Below are 15,239 nucleotides of genomic sequence, written 5' to 3' on the forward strand. Positions count from 1 at the left end.
TCCGGAGGCACAACAATTGTTAGTGTCTTCCTCTATTAGCGTAAAACAGTCAGAACGCTTTTCTTATTAAAGAGTAATTCTGCTACTGCAGTCTCTTCAGTAGAGTGCTCGGACTCACAGATTCCATATTGCTGTACACCAAGGTGTATGCAATTTTCTTCATAGAGCAGATGGGGGTAACACTCAGCCACAGACTATTACCAAACACTTCCCCTTACAAAAGGCTAGGCCTATTGGCTTTTTCAAGGATTGTGTAACTGTTAAAAAAACTTCAAACCAAATTACAAAAAAATTAAAAGTGCTGATTCATGAAGCAAATGCAAAAAACATTATAACTAAATAAAAATGCTGTCCCATCTTCACTATTTGTAGCAAACAAAATAATCCACAGCTTATTTAGTTACTTTGCTGTTGTCTCACTAAGACACTGTGAAAAATAAATCCTGACAGTTGATGTTTCCAATGACAATTTCTAACTACTCTAATATTTTGATTAAAAAACAGACTAATTATTGTGTCGTGGCCTTGTATTGCAATCAAAACAGTTTTGGATGTTAACAAAATGAAGAATACCATAATATCATACCGTTTTATTAAGATAATTTTTAACTATATTTTATTAAAAGTATGCATATTTCTTAATTCATCAAAAATTACTAAGGAATATAAGTATATAAAATACTTACATCTTGTTTAAGAGTAGACATTGGAAGTCGAAGGGCCTCCCTTAGAAGAGTGTATAAGCCCGCAATGATGAAACTGAGCTGCTCCTCTGACAAAGTTTCATTTTCAGAAATATTCTTCACGGATTCCTTACAGTCCTTGCCTTCAAGTGCACCCACAACAGCTGGCAGAAATGTAAAAGTTTTAGTCAGTCTTATTTAACAACAGCCATAATCTCATTAGTTAATGCCAAACCATACCACCCTGGAACTGCAAAACCCTCGAGTCCCAGCAAGAAAAAGTGGAAAAATCAACAACCAATAAAAAAATCAGTGTCTAGGCATATACACCCCCGAAAAGAAAGCACAGCCTTTCTCTATGAAACCATCGCTCGTATGACTTTCCATTCATTGCATTACTCCAGCTTCGGACCAGGTAGCAACAAAAAATGAAAAAGAATTAAATAGTCGTGAAATCCGATCTAACATAGACAACATAAGACTTCATACATGCAAATATTTTAGATAAAGTACAAAACAATGCATTCAAGTGAAAATCAAGTTTCTAGTCCCAACAGAGCGACCTCTGATCCTGCTTGCAGGCAGGTCGCTACCCACGCCCCCACACGGCCGCCAGCTGCCTCGTACCTGCTCCCTGCCGCCTGCCATTTTTCCCGCCGTTTCCCGCTCCTTCCTGCCGCTGCGTCTCTGCGGCCCCGCCCCCCTGCTTCCCATTGGCCACCCCTCTCCCGCCTCCCAGCTGCTCCTCCCTTAAGGAGGCCGCGCAGTGGCGTAGGAGCGACCTCTGACCCTGCTCGCAGCAGGTTGCTCCACACGCCACCAAGCGGCCGCCAGCTGCCTCTTACATGCTCCCTGCCGCCCGCCTGTTTTCCCGCTCTTTCCCGCCGCTGTGTCCCTGCGGCCCTGCCCCCCTGCTCCCTATTGGCCACCCTGCTCCTGCCTCCCAGCTGCTCCTCCCTCCATATCCCCCTCTTATGGAGGCCGCGCAGCTGGCGCGTCGAAGGCACGCCAAAGGCAAGCCAGTCTGTGCCCGTCCGCGCCTGGACTGCGCCCAGTGCCAGAACCCCTGGACCCTGCGAACGCCACAACACCAGACTCCGCTACGACGCCAGCACCCTCTACGCACTCAACGCCGGCAGAAACCACACCTGCTTCCAAGCCGCCCCAAAACGGACTCACAGACCTTTCTCCTGCCACAACTGCAGCTTCACCTGCGACAGAGCCACCAAACCTCCAATGACTAGACCAAAACCACCTCCACTGCATACTCCTCAACACCCGCTCTGCACACAAACTCGCCGTCGAGCCCTTGGATCTGCTCGACACCTCCGCCCAAGACGTGGCCTTCCTGACCGAGACCTGGTGGAACGACTCCTCGGCACCCAACATCGCCATGGCCATCCCGGACGGCTACAAGATCACCCGCAGGGATCGCGCCAACGGAATCGGAGGAGGAATAGCCATTGTCCACAAGTCCACCCTCAAGGTCGCCACCCACACAGACGACACCCTCAACACCGCCGAACACCTGCACTTCCGGATCCACACCGACCCAAACACCACCCTCAGAGGAACACTCATCTACAGACCCCCCGGACCCCAAGCGCAATTCAGCGACTCCATCGCCGACCTTGCCCGCACCCACGCACTCGACTCCACGGACTACATCCTCCTCGGGGACCAGAATTTCCACCTCGAGAACAACAACAACGCCAACTCCGCCACCCTGATCGACAACCTCGCCAACCTTGGCCTCAGACAACTCGTCACCGCACCAACACGCTGGACCCAGTCTTCTCCACAGGTAACCACGTCACCTTCGACCACACCACCGAACTCCACTGGACTGACCACCGCTGCATCCATTTCACCTTCAATAAACCAAACACGCACCACCGCACCAAACAGCTACCTCGCCGCTGCTGGAGCAAAGTCACCGAAGACCAGCTGATCACCACCCTCACCCAAAACCCACCCACCGACCCCGCCAACCCAGACACAGCAGCCAGCAACCTCTGACAGTGGATCGACAACTGCACCAACACCCTCGCACCACTCAAGAAACCCTCCAACAACCACACCAGCAAGAGAGCCAACTGGTTCACAGATGAGCTGCAGACCTCCAAACGCGCATGCCGGAACCTGGAGAAGATATGGCTCCATGAACGCACTCCGGACAACCACGCAGCCCACAAGGACGCCACCCGCAGACATCACCACCTCATCAGATTAGCCAAAAGATTCTCCTTCAAAGACCGCCTGGATAACAACGCACACGACAGCAAAGAGCTTTTCAGCATCGTAAAGGAACTCTCCAACCCCAGCGCCAACGATATACCGCCCTCACCAGAACTGTGCAACTCACTAGCCATCTTCTTCCACCGCAAGATCGCTGACATCCATGACAGCTTCAACACCATGACCGCCCCGACTACGCCAGACCGCACCTCCCCTGTGAACACCACCAGTACCAACCGCCTGACCTCCTGGTCCAACGTCAAAGACGACGAGACACGCAAGGTCCGGAACTCCATCCACTCAGGATCTCAGTCAGACCGGTGCCCACACCACGTATTCAACAAAGCAGACGCTGCCATCACACCCCAACTACAGGAGGTCATCAACATCTCCTTCAAAACAGCGACATTACCGGAAAGCTGGAAACACGCTGAAAAAAACACCCTTCTCAAGAAGCCCAAGGTGGACCTCAAGAACTTCCGGCCCATCTCCCTGCTCCCGTTCCCAGCGAAGGTCATCGAGAAAATCGTCAACATGCAAATGGCCCGCCACCTGAAAGACAACAACATCTTGGACCCGTCCCAGTCCGGGTTCAGACGAAACCACAGCACTGAGACAGCCCTCATCGCCGCCCCCTGACGACATCAGGCACCAACTAGACAACGGCGAAACATCAGCCCTCATCCTCCTGGACCGGTCAGCCACCTTGGACACAGTCTGCCATCGCACTCTAAAGACACGCCTCCTAGAAGCCGGAATCCAAGAGAAGGCCCTTGACTGGACCACGTCCTTTCTCTCCGGCAGAACCCAGAGCGTCCGCCTCCTGCCCTTCCGATCCGAGGCCACCAACATCATCTGCAGCGTCCCCCAGGGCTCATCCCTCAGCCCAACGCTGTTCAACGTCTACATGGCCACCCTCGCACAAGTGGCCCGCCAACACAACCTCAATATCATCTCCTACGCTGACGACACCCAGCTCATCCTCTCTCTCACCAAGGACCCGCACACCGCCAAAACCAACCTCCACGAGAGAATGAAGGCCGTCGCCGACTGGATGAGGAACAGTCGTCTGAAGCTGAACTCGGACAAGACAGAGGTACTCATCCTTGGACCCACCCTCTCAGCCTGGGACGACTCCTGGTGGCCGACCACACTGGGAACAGGACCGACACCCATCGACCATGCACGCAACCTAGGATTCATCCTCGACTCCTCCCTCTCCATGTCTAAACAGGTCAACACCGTCTCCTCCTCCTGCTACCGCATGCTCAGCAGGATCTACAAGTGGATCCCAACTGAAACAAGAAGAGCGGTGACACAGGCACTCGTCAGCAGCAGACTGGACTACAGCAACGCATTCTACGCAGGAATCCCAGCCAAACACCTACGACGACTACAACGCATCCAAAACGCCTCCGCCGACTGATCGTCAACATCCCCTGCCGCAGCCACATCACCCCCCCACCTGAAAGACCTACACTGGCTCCCGTCGACAAGAGGATCACTTTCAAGCTCCTCACTCACGCACACAAAGCACTCCACAATGCCGGACCAGCCTACCTGAACAGCAAACTCAGCTTCTACACCCCCACCCGCCAACTCCGCTCCGTAAGCCTCGCCCTCGCCGCTGTTCCCCGCATCCAACGAACAACCTCTGGCAGCAGATCCTTCCCCTACCTCGCTGCAAAGACCTGGAACACCCTCCCTACCCACCTAGGGCAAACCCAAGACCTACTCACCTTCAGAAGACTCCTCAAGACCTGGCTCTTCGAGCAGTAGCGGCACCCCCTCCCCTCAGCGCCTTGAGACCCTCACGGGTAAGTAGCGCGCTTTACAAGTACTCTGATTGATTGAACTATACCCTGCTTACATCTTATGTGTAAGGACCTTTTTGCTCCTGGGGTGTTGAGTCGCCTCTGTATGTGACAGGCAGGATAATCCTCACATCTGTGTCTTTAATAAAATTGAATCTTTCCTTCATGCTCACTAGGATATTTTAATTTTTTGTAAGAACCAAAGACGAGGATTTTGCATGTTCAAATAATACTTATCACCAGTAAAGCTAATTTCTGTACTGATTTAAAGAGAAACTCTTAACGGCAGACTCTGAAAACCAATCAGTTGTTTTCATGATCTCTTCCAGATGTCCACCTAAAGAAAACGCGTTTGAAGCCATGGACGTCTAGGCAGAGTATGCCACAAATTCAAAACTGTCCACACTAGCTTTCTCCATAGCCCATTGCACCCATTACACAATGGATAAAGATCAGTAATTGGGAAACACCTTCAGGCCTAACTTCCACTGTCATGTTTTTGTTAGCCTTGATGCACTACACAACGAATAACTTTGAACCACCTGGAAAAGCAGTAGGAGCTACATTTACTGATTCTGTAATGGATTTCGCTCTGCTGAAAATGGTAGACCGTATTCCATCTGAAGTGAACATCCTGCCTGTGATATCCAGTACCTAATTGTCTGAAATTCTGCTATAAGAAACCAAAAAGGGAAGCATGACAAGCCTTGCTGAAAGCTCTTTCCTATGTAATAGCTCGTTCCTGGGAAATAACAAAGAGAGTTTCAAAATCCAATTTAACTATCAGAGTTCAGAATATTTCAGTACTAAGGGAAGGAAAAGTCGAAGGTCCCGAGAAGCAGTGTACACACAATTAGGTGTTCCCCAGCCAGATGTTCATTGATTAGCAAATGTCATGCTGGATAGAATGAATTACCTGTTGCACATGCCCCATTCCATTCCCAGCCAGCTCTGAGAGAAAGTTCAGGATATGAACAACCTCAATCCTCTAAGGATCCATATTCCATACCACTCATCAATGTGACTAACTGTACCATGCTGGCTGGTACTGCTTAACCACACCCCAGATCATGCCCGCTGGATGCGTGAGGCAGCCGGCCTGAAAGACCCTGGATTGACCAATGTACCCTGGAGCTCTACACACCATGAGTGTTAGGGACTCTTCCAGAACCGTCTGGTGTGGGAGACAGGGCATCTGTCAGATTTGCCCAAGACTGGAGGAGAGAAATTGGAAAATCCCAGATTATCTTCAGTGAATAATGGCTGAATTTCCAAAATATATTTAAAGCTGATATTGGAGTGAGAAATCATAGGACATTGGGGAGACTTTTTACTAACGTTATTACCTTGGTGGTCGAGGCATTGCAGCTATGGCTGTATTGTATTACCCATGTAAAGGCCTAACATATGGACAGAAGCCTTTCTATATTACTTCTGGCAACCATGCCTAGTGCACTGAAGTGATCACTGGCAGCAGCAATCTTGCATATGGGGCCTCTAAGGTAATCTTTTTTCATGTAGTCAGTATTACAATACTAATAATATTAATAGCTATCGATGAGTATCACTGAACAGAAATAACTCCTATTCAAGAAAAGGTTAGAGACCCCTGCGTTAAGGTATAGTGAGAAGCTTAAAAATACTTTATTCTAGACTAGCAGCACATATATGCATAGCTTTTATCAATGATTTCAGACAGATGTGGGGAGAAAAGGCTGAATTTCAGAGTGGCTACAGAGCAAAGCACCTTGAAGAGGAGAACAGGAGTGATTGTGACCTTCTGAAGGCCACATCGATCCACACACCTCAGTAATGTTTAACTCACAGTCTCATATTTTCAGAATGTAAACATTTTTGATTCTAATTATTAAAAAAAAAAATCTTTGTTGCTCCGTTGTCTGACACTGCTAACAAGCATTGGTAAACAAATAGATTCGGTTCAGTTTAGGTACATGGCTGTGATTGTTGCTCATAAAAGGGCACAAAATACTGGTCAGATGTCACACTATAGTTTACATGCGTTTAGGCCGTGCTCTTAATTACATAGGAAAGGATTCCAAGATATGCTTCGTGGGCAATGCCCCTTTTACTCGCCAACCCACCCACCCCCACACACTTTTTCCATCCCACTTAAAGTCCTGGGGAAGATGCAAGGAGTTTCTGAAAGACAATGGTCTGAGGCAGCAAAAGGGAAGGAGAAGATACAATTATTTCCTTATTGTGAAGAAGTGTGGCTCAACGGTTAGAGCGACAGACCCTGATGCAGAGGTCTAGCCCGGGACCAGGGTTCAATTCCCACCTCGGCGGGTCTTGGGCTCAATTTCCGCAGACCTGATCATTCTCGCCTCGGTGCCTATTCTAATCATGGGTCCCACTCTGCAACTCTGGGCAATAGCTTGCTTAATCTCCACAACGGCCCCAACAACGCTAGTATGCCTGGCTTCACCTTGGGGGTGCCCAGAAGGGGGCACTTCACAGGGAAAAGCCAGGAAGGGTTCCACAGCGGTATGCGTACAAGCGCTGAGATACCTCTTCGGGGGTCGATTCGGCCGCTATACAAATACTACTACATTTACATTTACATTGTGACCTCCTTCTACGGCATATCCTCAACCATGCCCGAGCCCTTTATTCCAGATGCTGGGTTTCTTCTTCTATCACTTACTACCAGTGTAGTGAGTTCAGTTGTGATTCTTTCCATAGTGCGACTGTGGTTTTGGTTCTGCTGTACCAGGTGGAGGGTTTGCAGGGCATGCTTGAGTATATGCGCACAGTACAGCTTAAGGAGGTTTGTGTGCAGAACATGCCTGAGAAAACACAGAAGATGGCTTTGTGTCAAGGAGTGGATTACAGTTGGTGGCAGAATCAGGGCTCATTTTTAAGAACCATAACATTGCAGTCTTTTGTACAATAATGTGAAGTTCTATAAATATGATCTGAGCAGCCAATGTTCTATCGGCATATAGATCTTAATTCCCAATACAAAACAGGCAAAGAGAAACGTCAACAGCCAAACCTCCATGTTCCCAAAAGACTGATAGGGATTACAACGATTGCATGCCACTCAGTGCGATTTTGAACATATTACACCATTGCTTTACCGCTTGCACACCCAATCAACTTGGGCTAGGTGAGACAAATTGTGATCCAGAATGTTGAAATCAGTCGAGTTGTGCAATATGAAAAGCACAGGAATTCAAGAAAACTTATTAAATTCACGTAGTCTGTGCTTTATATCCTGGCTGAAAGGCCACTTCTAAAAATAGTAATAGACATGGCCTTGGAGCCATTTCATCCAAAATTTCGAGGGTAAAGGGGATGTCTGAATTTGGTGGACACCTCAAAAAAGTGTTAAGAGTCAATGGAGAGTTTTTCAAATGGTGTTATCCAAGCTTGTTTCAGTGATTCTAAAATGGAGGTATACTGAAATGATGTGATAAGGAACCCTGCAGTACAAGGAAGCAGTTGAACACTTAGCACTGAAGCACCAACAGGTTACCACAGCAAGACATAGCCTTAATATCACCCAAGAGGCTAACAAGATCTTTATGGGTATCTTCATGAAAAATACATTGCTACTCCTAGCCTACAAAAATGCCTTCCATGATGGTCTTATTGATGAAAAGGGTTGTCAAAATTGTCATTTCGATGGTTTTGATTTCCTCATTAAAATAAAGCATGGTCTTCTTGCACCACTCCTCTGAGAGGGTGAGCAATGCAGATGCTAGGTGACCTACATTTTTTCGACCTCTAAAAAATGTTCTCCTCCGGGAGTCTAGTTTTCAGAAATGCCTGTGTTTCGTAGGTTTCCCTAGATTGCTGCCGAGCTCGGGACTAAAACGCAGGAGCCTCATTTGTTGAAACAGGTTGTTTTGTGCTAGATAAGGGGGCATCTGGGTTTTTGTTCCCAGGCTTGGTGGCCATCTAGGTAAAACTACTAATCCCAGACATTTCTGAAACCTAGGCACCCAGGGGCTCTCATGGATCCCCCAACATTTTCTTACCCACAATCCCCTGCAAACCTCAAATTTTGTTAGGCAAAACACATTTTACTCACATTTCTGTGTAGGATCAGAGTGCCTGCACAAATTTCCTACCACCTAGTGTTCCCCTCAGTTTCCCGATAAAAATGATACCTCACATGTGTGGGTGCCAAAAGCAGTCAGTTTAAAAATGTATAAAATAAAACACTGAGGGGCAACAAAAGCGTGTCCATTAGGGCAGACATTTTATACGTTTTTAGGCTGACTCTGCACCCACAAAAGTGAGGTATAATTTTTATCAAAAGATCGAGGGGAACGCTGGGTGGTAGGAAATTTGTGCTGGTGAGGTGATCCTTCAAATTTCCCACACAGACATGTGAGGAAAATGTGATGTTTTTAGTTAAATTTGATGTTTGCATGTAATACTGGGTAAGAAAAAGTTGGGCGATCCATGCTAGCCACACCTCCCTGGACTCCTCCGGGGGTTTGGGGGTTTCGTTTTCAGAAATGTCTGGGTTTAGTAGGTTTCCCTAAATGGCCGCCGAGCTCGAGACAAAAACGAAGGAGCCTCCTTTGCAAAAACAGGTTGCTTTGTGATAGATAGTGGTGACACCTGGGTTTTTGTTCCCAGGCTTGATAGCCATCCAAGTAAACCTACCAGTCCCCCCACTCCTCTCTTAAAAAAAAAAAAATCCCTGGTGACTAGTGGGTTTTCTGTCCCCCCTGGCAGAAAGACTGTTCCTTTTGATTTGGGGGAGGGGGGTGTGCTTATTTAGGGCAGCCAACACCCCTACGCATTCAAAAAAAGAATCCCTGGTTCCTATTGGGTTTTCTGCTCCCCCCCACTCCCCCGGGTTTCAGAAACACTTTTCTTATTAGTGTTTGGAGTTGGAGGCTTCGGCATGCCCATTGCGGGCAGCCCAAGCCGTTTTTTATTTTAAAAAACCAACAGATCAGGGGGCAATAACCCACATCTGCCCCTGTGGGGAAAAAAAAGACTGTCCTTTTTACTTTGGGAGGGGGGGTGGAGGGGGAGTGTGGGGAATCATAGGCATGGCCATTTTGGCCAGACCCCACCCCTATGTTTAAAAAAAAATCAAAAATCCCTGATGCCTAGTGTACTTTCTGCCAACCCTGGGGAAGGTGGCAGGTCAGGAGCTATTGCCCCCATCTGACCCCACGGGTCCAAAATATTTTGGGGGAGCAAAGGCCCTTGCCCAAGGGGCCACTCCCACTTCTCTGAGAATCCCTGCATGGGGTTTGACCTCCTCCGGCGGCCCTCAGGCAGGGATCCACTAAGGAAGGATACCATTGCATGGGTGGAGATTCTTCCCTTTCCATCAATACCTCTTCCGTATGTTTCGTTGCTCGGGGGCTGAGATAGCCCAGCGAGCAAAGAAGCAGTAAAAGTGAAGTGAGACAATTGTCTCATTTTACTTTCAGTGTAATGACGTCACTGAAAAAAGAAAGGGAGGTTGAGGAAGCTCTTCCCCAACTCCTGTTGTTCAAAAACAAAAATGAAAACCCCTCTGTTGTTTAGAGCACAGTGATTTGGTGGTCATATGCAGAGGACAGAATGGTTCCGATCTAGGAACACGAGCATTGTGGTGCAGGCCGGAACTATTCCATCCTGCGCACACAATGGGTTTAAACAAAACTTCGTCCTCCAGGAGCTTTAATACATAGTAATGCACCAAGTTCCCCAATCCTTCTCACTGAGGAGATTGCAACTAAAAATGCCACATTTAAAGTCAAGTACTTTAAATCAACCGAAATCAGAGGTTCAATGGGTACTTCATGCAGAGCCAGATAAGGACCAGAAGCAGGTCCCAAGATGAAATATCAAATCTAGAGAAGTGTCTTGTAATAAAAACACTTCAGGAGCCTCACCACTAAATCAAAGTCTTCGCTAGAACTCAGCCAAGGCTTTCTAAAGGCTTTGATGGCTGCCCACTGGTTCCCTCAAGCCAACTGCTTCTGGACCCCCATCTAGCACACAATTGTAGAAAATCAGAAATGTCACATTCTAATGCTGACCTAGAGTGAGAGGAACATAATTCCTGAAAATTACTTCAGTGTTTGTTGTAAGACTTCAAAATAGAGGGGTGTCAGGCCCCTGTATGATCCCTGCTATATGTTCTGGCACTCCTCTCCTGCAAATCCCAATTATTTCAAACTCCATACCGAAAGGGTCAGCTCCTGAAAAGTGAGACAGCCTACTTATCTGGGAGAACAGAGAAACAATGGGATCTCCAGGGAGGAAGATTGGCCTTAGGAGGGGAAACCAGAAGCAAGAGGGCCAAAACGAGATTGCCACTATGATTTCTCTGCTTCACTCTGCACCCTTGGGGGTTGGGGGGGTGGGGGGGGGGGGGGGGGAGTGAAATGGGAAGGAATCCATACGTTAGATCAAGAGGCCATGGTGAAGATAGTGCATTTACCTCCCACCTCCCTACCCCCACACATGCTCTTGAATCCGGATATTGAGAGAAGAACCTCAGTAGCTGAGTGTCTTTTCCAAAAGCAAAAAGGTCTAGAAAACCCTAATGGCTCCCAGAACCTCTAGAATATTTGGGAGAACAACAGTGGCGTGAGAGGATACATTTGGGAAGATGAAAAGACACAGCTTGGTCTGTCTGCTATTATAGTCCCCTCTCACCTGAGGAGTTGCCTTCAGGGAAAGGAGATGCTCTCTCCCAAACCTCCAATTTTCAGTGTCGCCAGACAGAGATGCAGACTTTGCTTCCTCCTTGTCTGTTCGCATATGACACTGCTGTTGTGCTGTCTGTCCTGATAATCACATGATGATTTGGAATGCCCATTCTGAAGTACAGGATTGCTTGCAGTATCTCTTATAATTCGTTCCAAATGTATGCCCTTATCTTGCTGATTGTGGACCATTTTCCCTGAGCCTCCTTGCTTCCCAGATTCTGGGGGAGGGATGGGTGGAAACAACTCTGGTCAGTCGAAGAGCCAGGTCTTTAGGGTCTTCCTGAAAATGGGCAGGATGGGGGTGCGTCTGATGTTGATCGGGAGCTTGTTCGAGGTCTTGGCCGCGATGTAGGATAAGATTCTTTCACCCGTCCACCGTACTCTGCATATGTGCGGGGGTTTGGCAAGGGCTTGGTCGGAGGATTGGAGGTTCCTCTTGGGTATGTGGAAGTAGATTCTATTGTTGAGATATTGGGGTCCGGTGTTGTGGAGGCATTTGTAGGCATGGGGGCGTATCTTGAAAGTAGCATGAAAAACCTCTTATGCTTCTTGCTGTTAGGGATGCGGAAGTTGGCATTGGTAAGATCCATTGTCATCATGAATGCCTTGTCCAGGATTTAAATTATCTTTTTAAAGTTTCCATCTTGAATGGAATTGTCCTTATCGACTTATTCCCTCTGCTTCAGTCTATAATTAAACTGAATTTTCCTGAAGGTTTGGGGACTAGGAAGCTCCTTGAATACAATTGTATGCCCCTCTCTTCTCTCGGGACTGGGACAACCATTCCCTTCATCAGCAAACTATGAAGTTCCGCTTTCAATATCTTCTTGGACTGCTGGCTTCTTGGAAAAATTGTATTCTTACTCTCACTCGTTGAGGAGAGTTTCGTGTGGCAGAGTCAGGAGTGCTGGTGCTTGGTGGGAGATCCCGATTTTCCTTTCTGTTCCCCTTGGCTTCTGTTCCCCTTTCCTCTTTGCCTTTTGAAAAAGGAATATTGCTGTTGTTTCTCAGACCTTGAGGGCTGACAAAAGTGAGACTTTAAAGACAAGGATCGATGAGCCACCAACATTTTGTTAAAAGGACAAAGAATATTGCTTCTCCTTGAAAGTCTTGTGCAGCTTATTTTCAGATCTGTTCCAAACAGTCTGCTTCCTTCAAAGAGCATACTCCAGGCTACTGAACTTGTGTCACTCCTTCAGATAAAGATTCTTTTGGGCCCAAACTGTCGTTCCTTCTGTCCTGGTCAAAGCTCATTGTTACAAGGAATGTATGATAAGAATTCCACCTGCTTCTCCAACACTTCCAGCAACAAAGAACACTCGGCCTCTTCCTTTGCTGCCTTGAAAAGACTTTTAGTATGCGATATTTATAGATAGCTTGGTGTACGCCACTTAAATTCCAGCACGCACTTGCCAAATATATTCCTGCATAAGATTTCTTTCATGCAGTATAAATCTTTTTCTCCGTTTGGTCCTTCAAGATAAGCTCCTCCACCACTGAGGTTTGTCTGACCAAACTGGCATAAACGAATCAACTGACACTGATTGAGGCATGGGCTTATCTATATCCTCTAAGGAATACTGACTGGACACAAATCTGGGCACATCATTTTGTCTTGATCCTTTCACTCTCTTTTCACTAAATCAGCCACATGGTGATGTATTGGGAGCCCCAAAGCAGTTGGCTGTTTAAACTGTCTCAATACTGGTTCAGTAGAGGTGCTAAGTAACTCTTCCATTGGGAATCTCATATTGTGCATCTTCCTGGTCAGAATCTCAAGAAGCATCTCCCCGTCAATGTATTTTCCTTTTTGCTGAGAAGGTAGAGGTTCTTCACTCTCCTCCTCAGCTGTAGATGTCAGCATTCTGGTCATTATCTGGAGTCACTGATTTAGGAACACTAAGGCCAGACATGGTCTCCAGTACAATCTTCCTAATGCTAGCCTGCAGGGAGCATCCCTCCTGTCTAGGCTTCTTGCTCCTAGAGGGAGAAAGAGAGGAAGAAGAACTCTGAAACCCTTTTTTTTCATAGAATGCTTGCACATCTTGAAAAACTGTAAGCATTTGCTACAGAAAAAGTTTGTCTCACTTCCTCCAATCAAGTTCAAACACGGGCAAACAATCACCAACAAATATATAGGTAGCAAAAAAACGAATATGCAAATGTTTATTTATTTGTTCAATTCAATTTTATTTATTATGTTTTGGCTCTCAAAAGAGGGCCACATAAAATACATAATACAAATACACAAAAGGAAATAGGATAGGATACATAGAAAACCAAAAGACAGTTTACAACAATTAACATCAGACAAGATAATCAGCAGCAAACACCTCCATATTTCATTAATAAATAGCTAAAAAACCTTTAAAAAAAATTAAAAATATAGAAGCAGAACATTTCATTTGGGGGAAAATACAAAGCCTGTAAAAAGATGTTCACATTAAAAATGCCTAGTTGAAGACAAATCGGCTTTAACCATTTCAACCGCAAAGAGCACAATGCGGGACATAAAAACACATGGGTTCGATCCTGTACAGCCATATTGCATAAGTTACATACTGAAGAAGATCCATACCATTTTGATAAAAGGAGATTTAAAGGTAATAAATCATGTCTTAGGAGAAACCATAGTCTTCGAACTCCATGTGGAATATTCCTGGTGACATACGGTTGGGCAAGCTTTATTGAATAAGTATTAAAAAGGAGATCACATCCCCTCTTTTCTTGTAGAGCATTCTTATCCAATTTGAAACAGAGTTCCCACGAAGCCTGTTTCAGCAGGGATTTTAGCCGAGTCGGAGAATTTGTAAAAAGAGTACTTTCATCCAACTCTAAAAGTGTCACAGCTTTTCTAAAATTCCTAACTATTTGAGAAAACTCTTTAAAGCTGCCCAACAATTCTCCTTTAAGAAGAGCTCTCAATGATCCCGGTTCTCCTCTAGCCAAACTGGCCACCCATCTAACCAAAGCACACAATCCCTGAACCCAGCTACTCCTAAGGCCGAATTCAAGCCTCCATGCGGCCAGCGAACAAGCTGTGTTAAGAGTAGATAAAGATCTTAATAATTTTCCTTCAACTGTGTGACAGAAACCCCAATACTTCAGCTCTACCAGTTCTATTCCATATAGAAGCGTTGCAGGAATTTTTGCCCTAAACACCTCTAGTAAACAAGAAAAATGTCTTTTCCCTGTAGCAAAGTAAAGGGAACACAAACCTTTGCCATGTGCAACGGCTTTACGCGAGTTATGATCAATATGGGGCTTCTCACTCAAATTGGCCGAAATTATTTTACCTAAAAAAGTATAAGATCTAACTACCTCTAATTTCTGGCCACCAATAGACCATCCAAAGTTTTCTGACCTGGATTTCTTCTTTCCTGAAATGCACATAATTTTGCTTTTGGAAGCATTTATCCTCATAAAATGGGACTCAGCGAATAAATGTAGAGCCTGCAGACGATATTTAATTGTTCCTTCAATAAGTTTAAAAGATTAAAATGTAGAAAATAAGCAATACAATAAATGTTTGCAGCACATATTAATAAAATATCTCATACCACACAAGATATGAAAAACTACAAATAATATCAAAGTGCAAATAAATAAACACAACCACCAAACCAATAGTCATAAGAAGTTCAACATATGGTAGTATCCTTCTATTGTTTTGTTCGTAGGAACCCCTGTAGTTTGGTAGTTCTAAAAATCAAGAAGCGACGCGTTTTGGTGGTACAAGCAGATCCGACCACCTTCTTCAGGCTTAATCATGAGATGTCGCCCAGCACTTTCAACAACAGCTGGTAGTG

The 15,239-nt window shown here is 46.1% G+C and overlaps 1 protein-coding gene across 1 annotated transcript in view; it reads right to left on the minus strand.

Moving 5' to 3' along the window:
• Positions 1–15,239, minus strand: part of LOC147718609 (COMM domain-containing protein 5-like) — a 147,573-nt gene that overhangs the window by 109,581 nt on the left and 22,753 nt on the right. Inside the window, exon 2 of the mRNA XM_086918571.1 lies at positions 687–847. Coding sequence (XP_086774697.1) covers positions 687–847 — 161 coding nt within the window. The remainder of the gene's footprint in view (positions 1–686; positions 848–15,239) is intronic.

The sequence above is a fragment of the Lissotriton vulgaris genome, chromosome 4_1 (genome assembly GCF_964263255.1).
Source record: "Lissotriton vulgaris chromosome 4_1, aLisVul1.2, whole genome shotgun sequence".
Taxonomy (NCBI): domain Eukaryota; kingdom Metazoa; phylum Chordata; class Amphibia; order Caudata; family Salamandridae; genus Lissotriton; species Lissotriton vulgaris.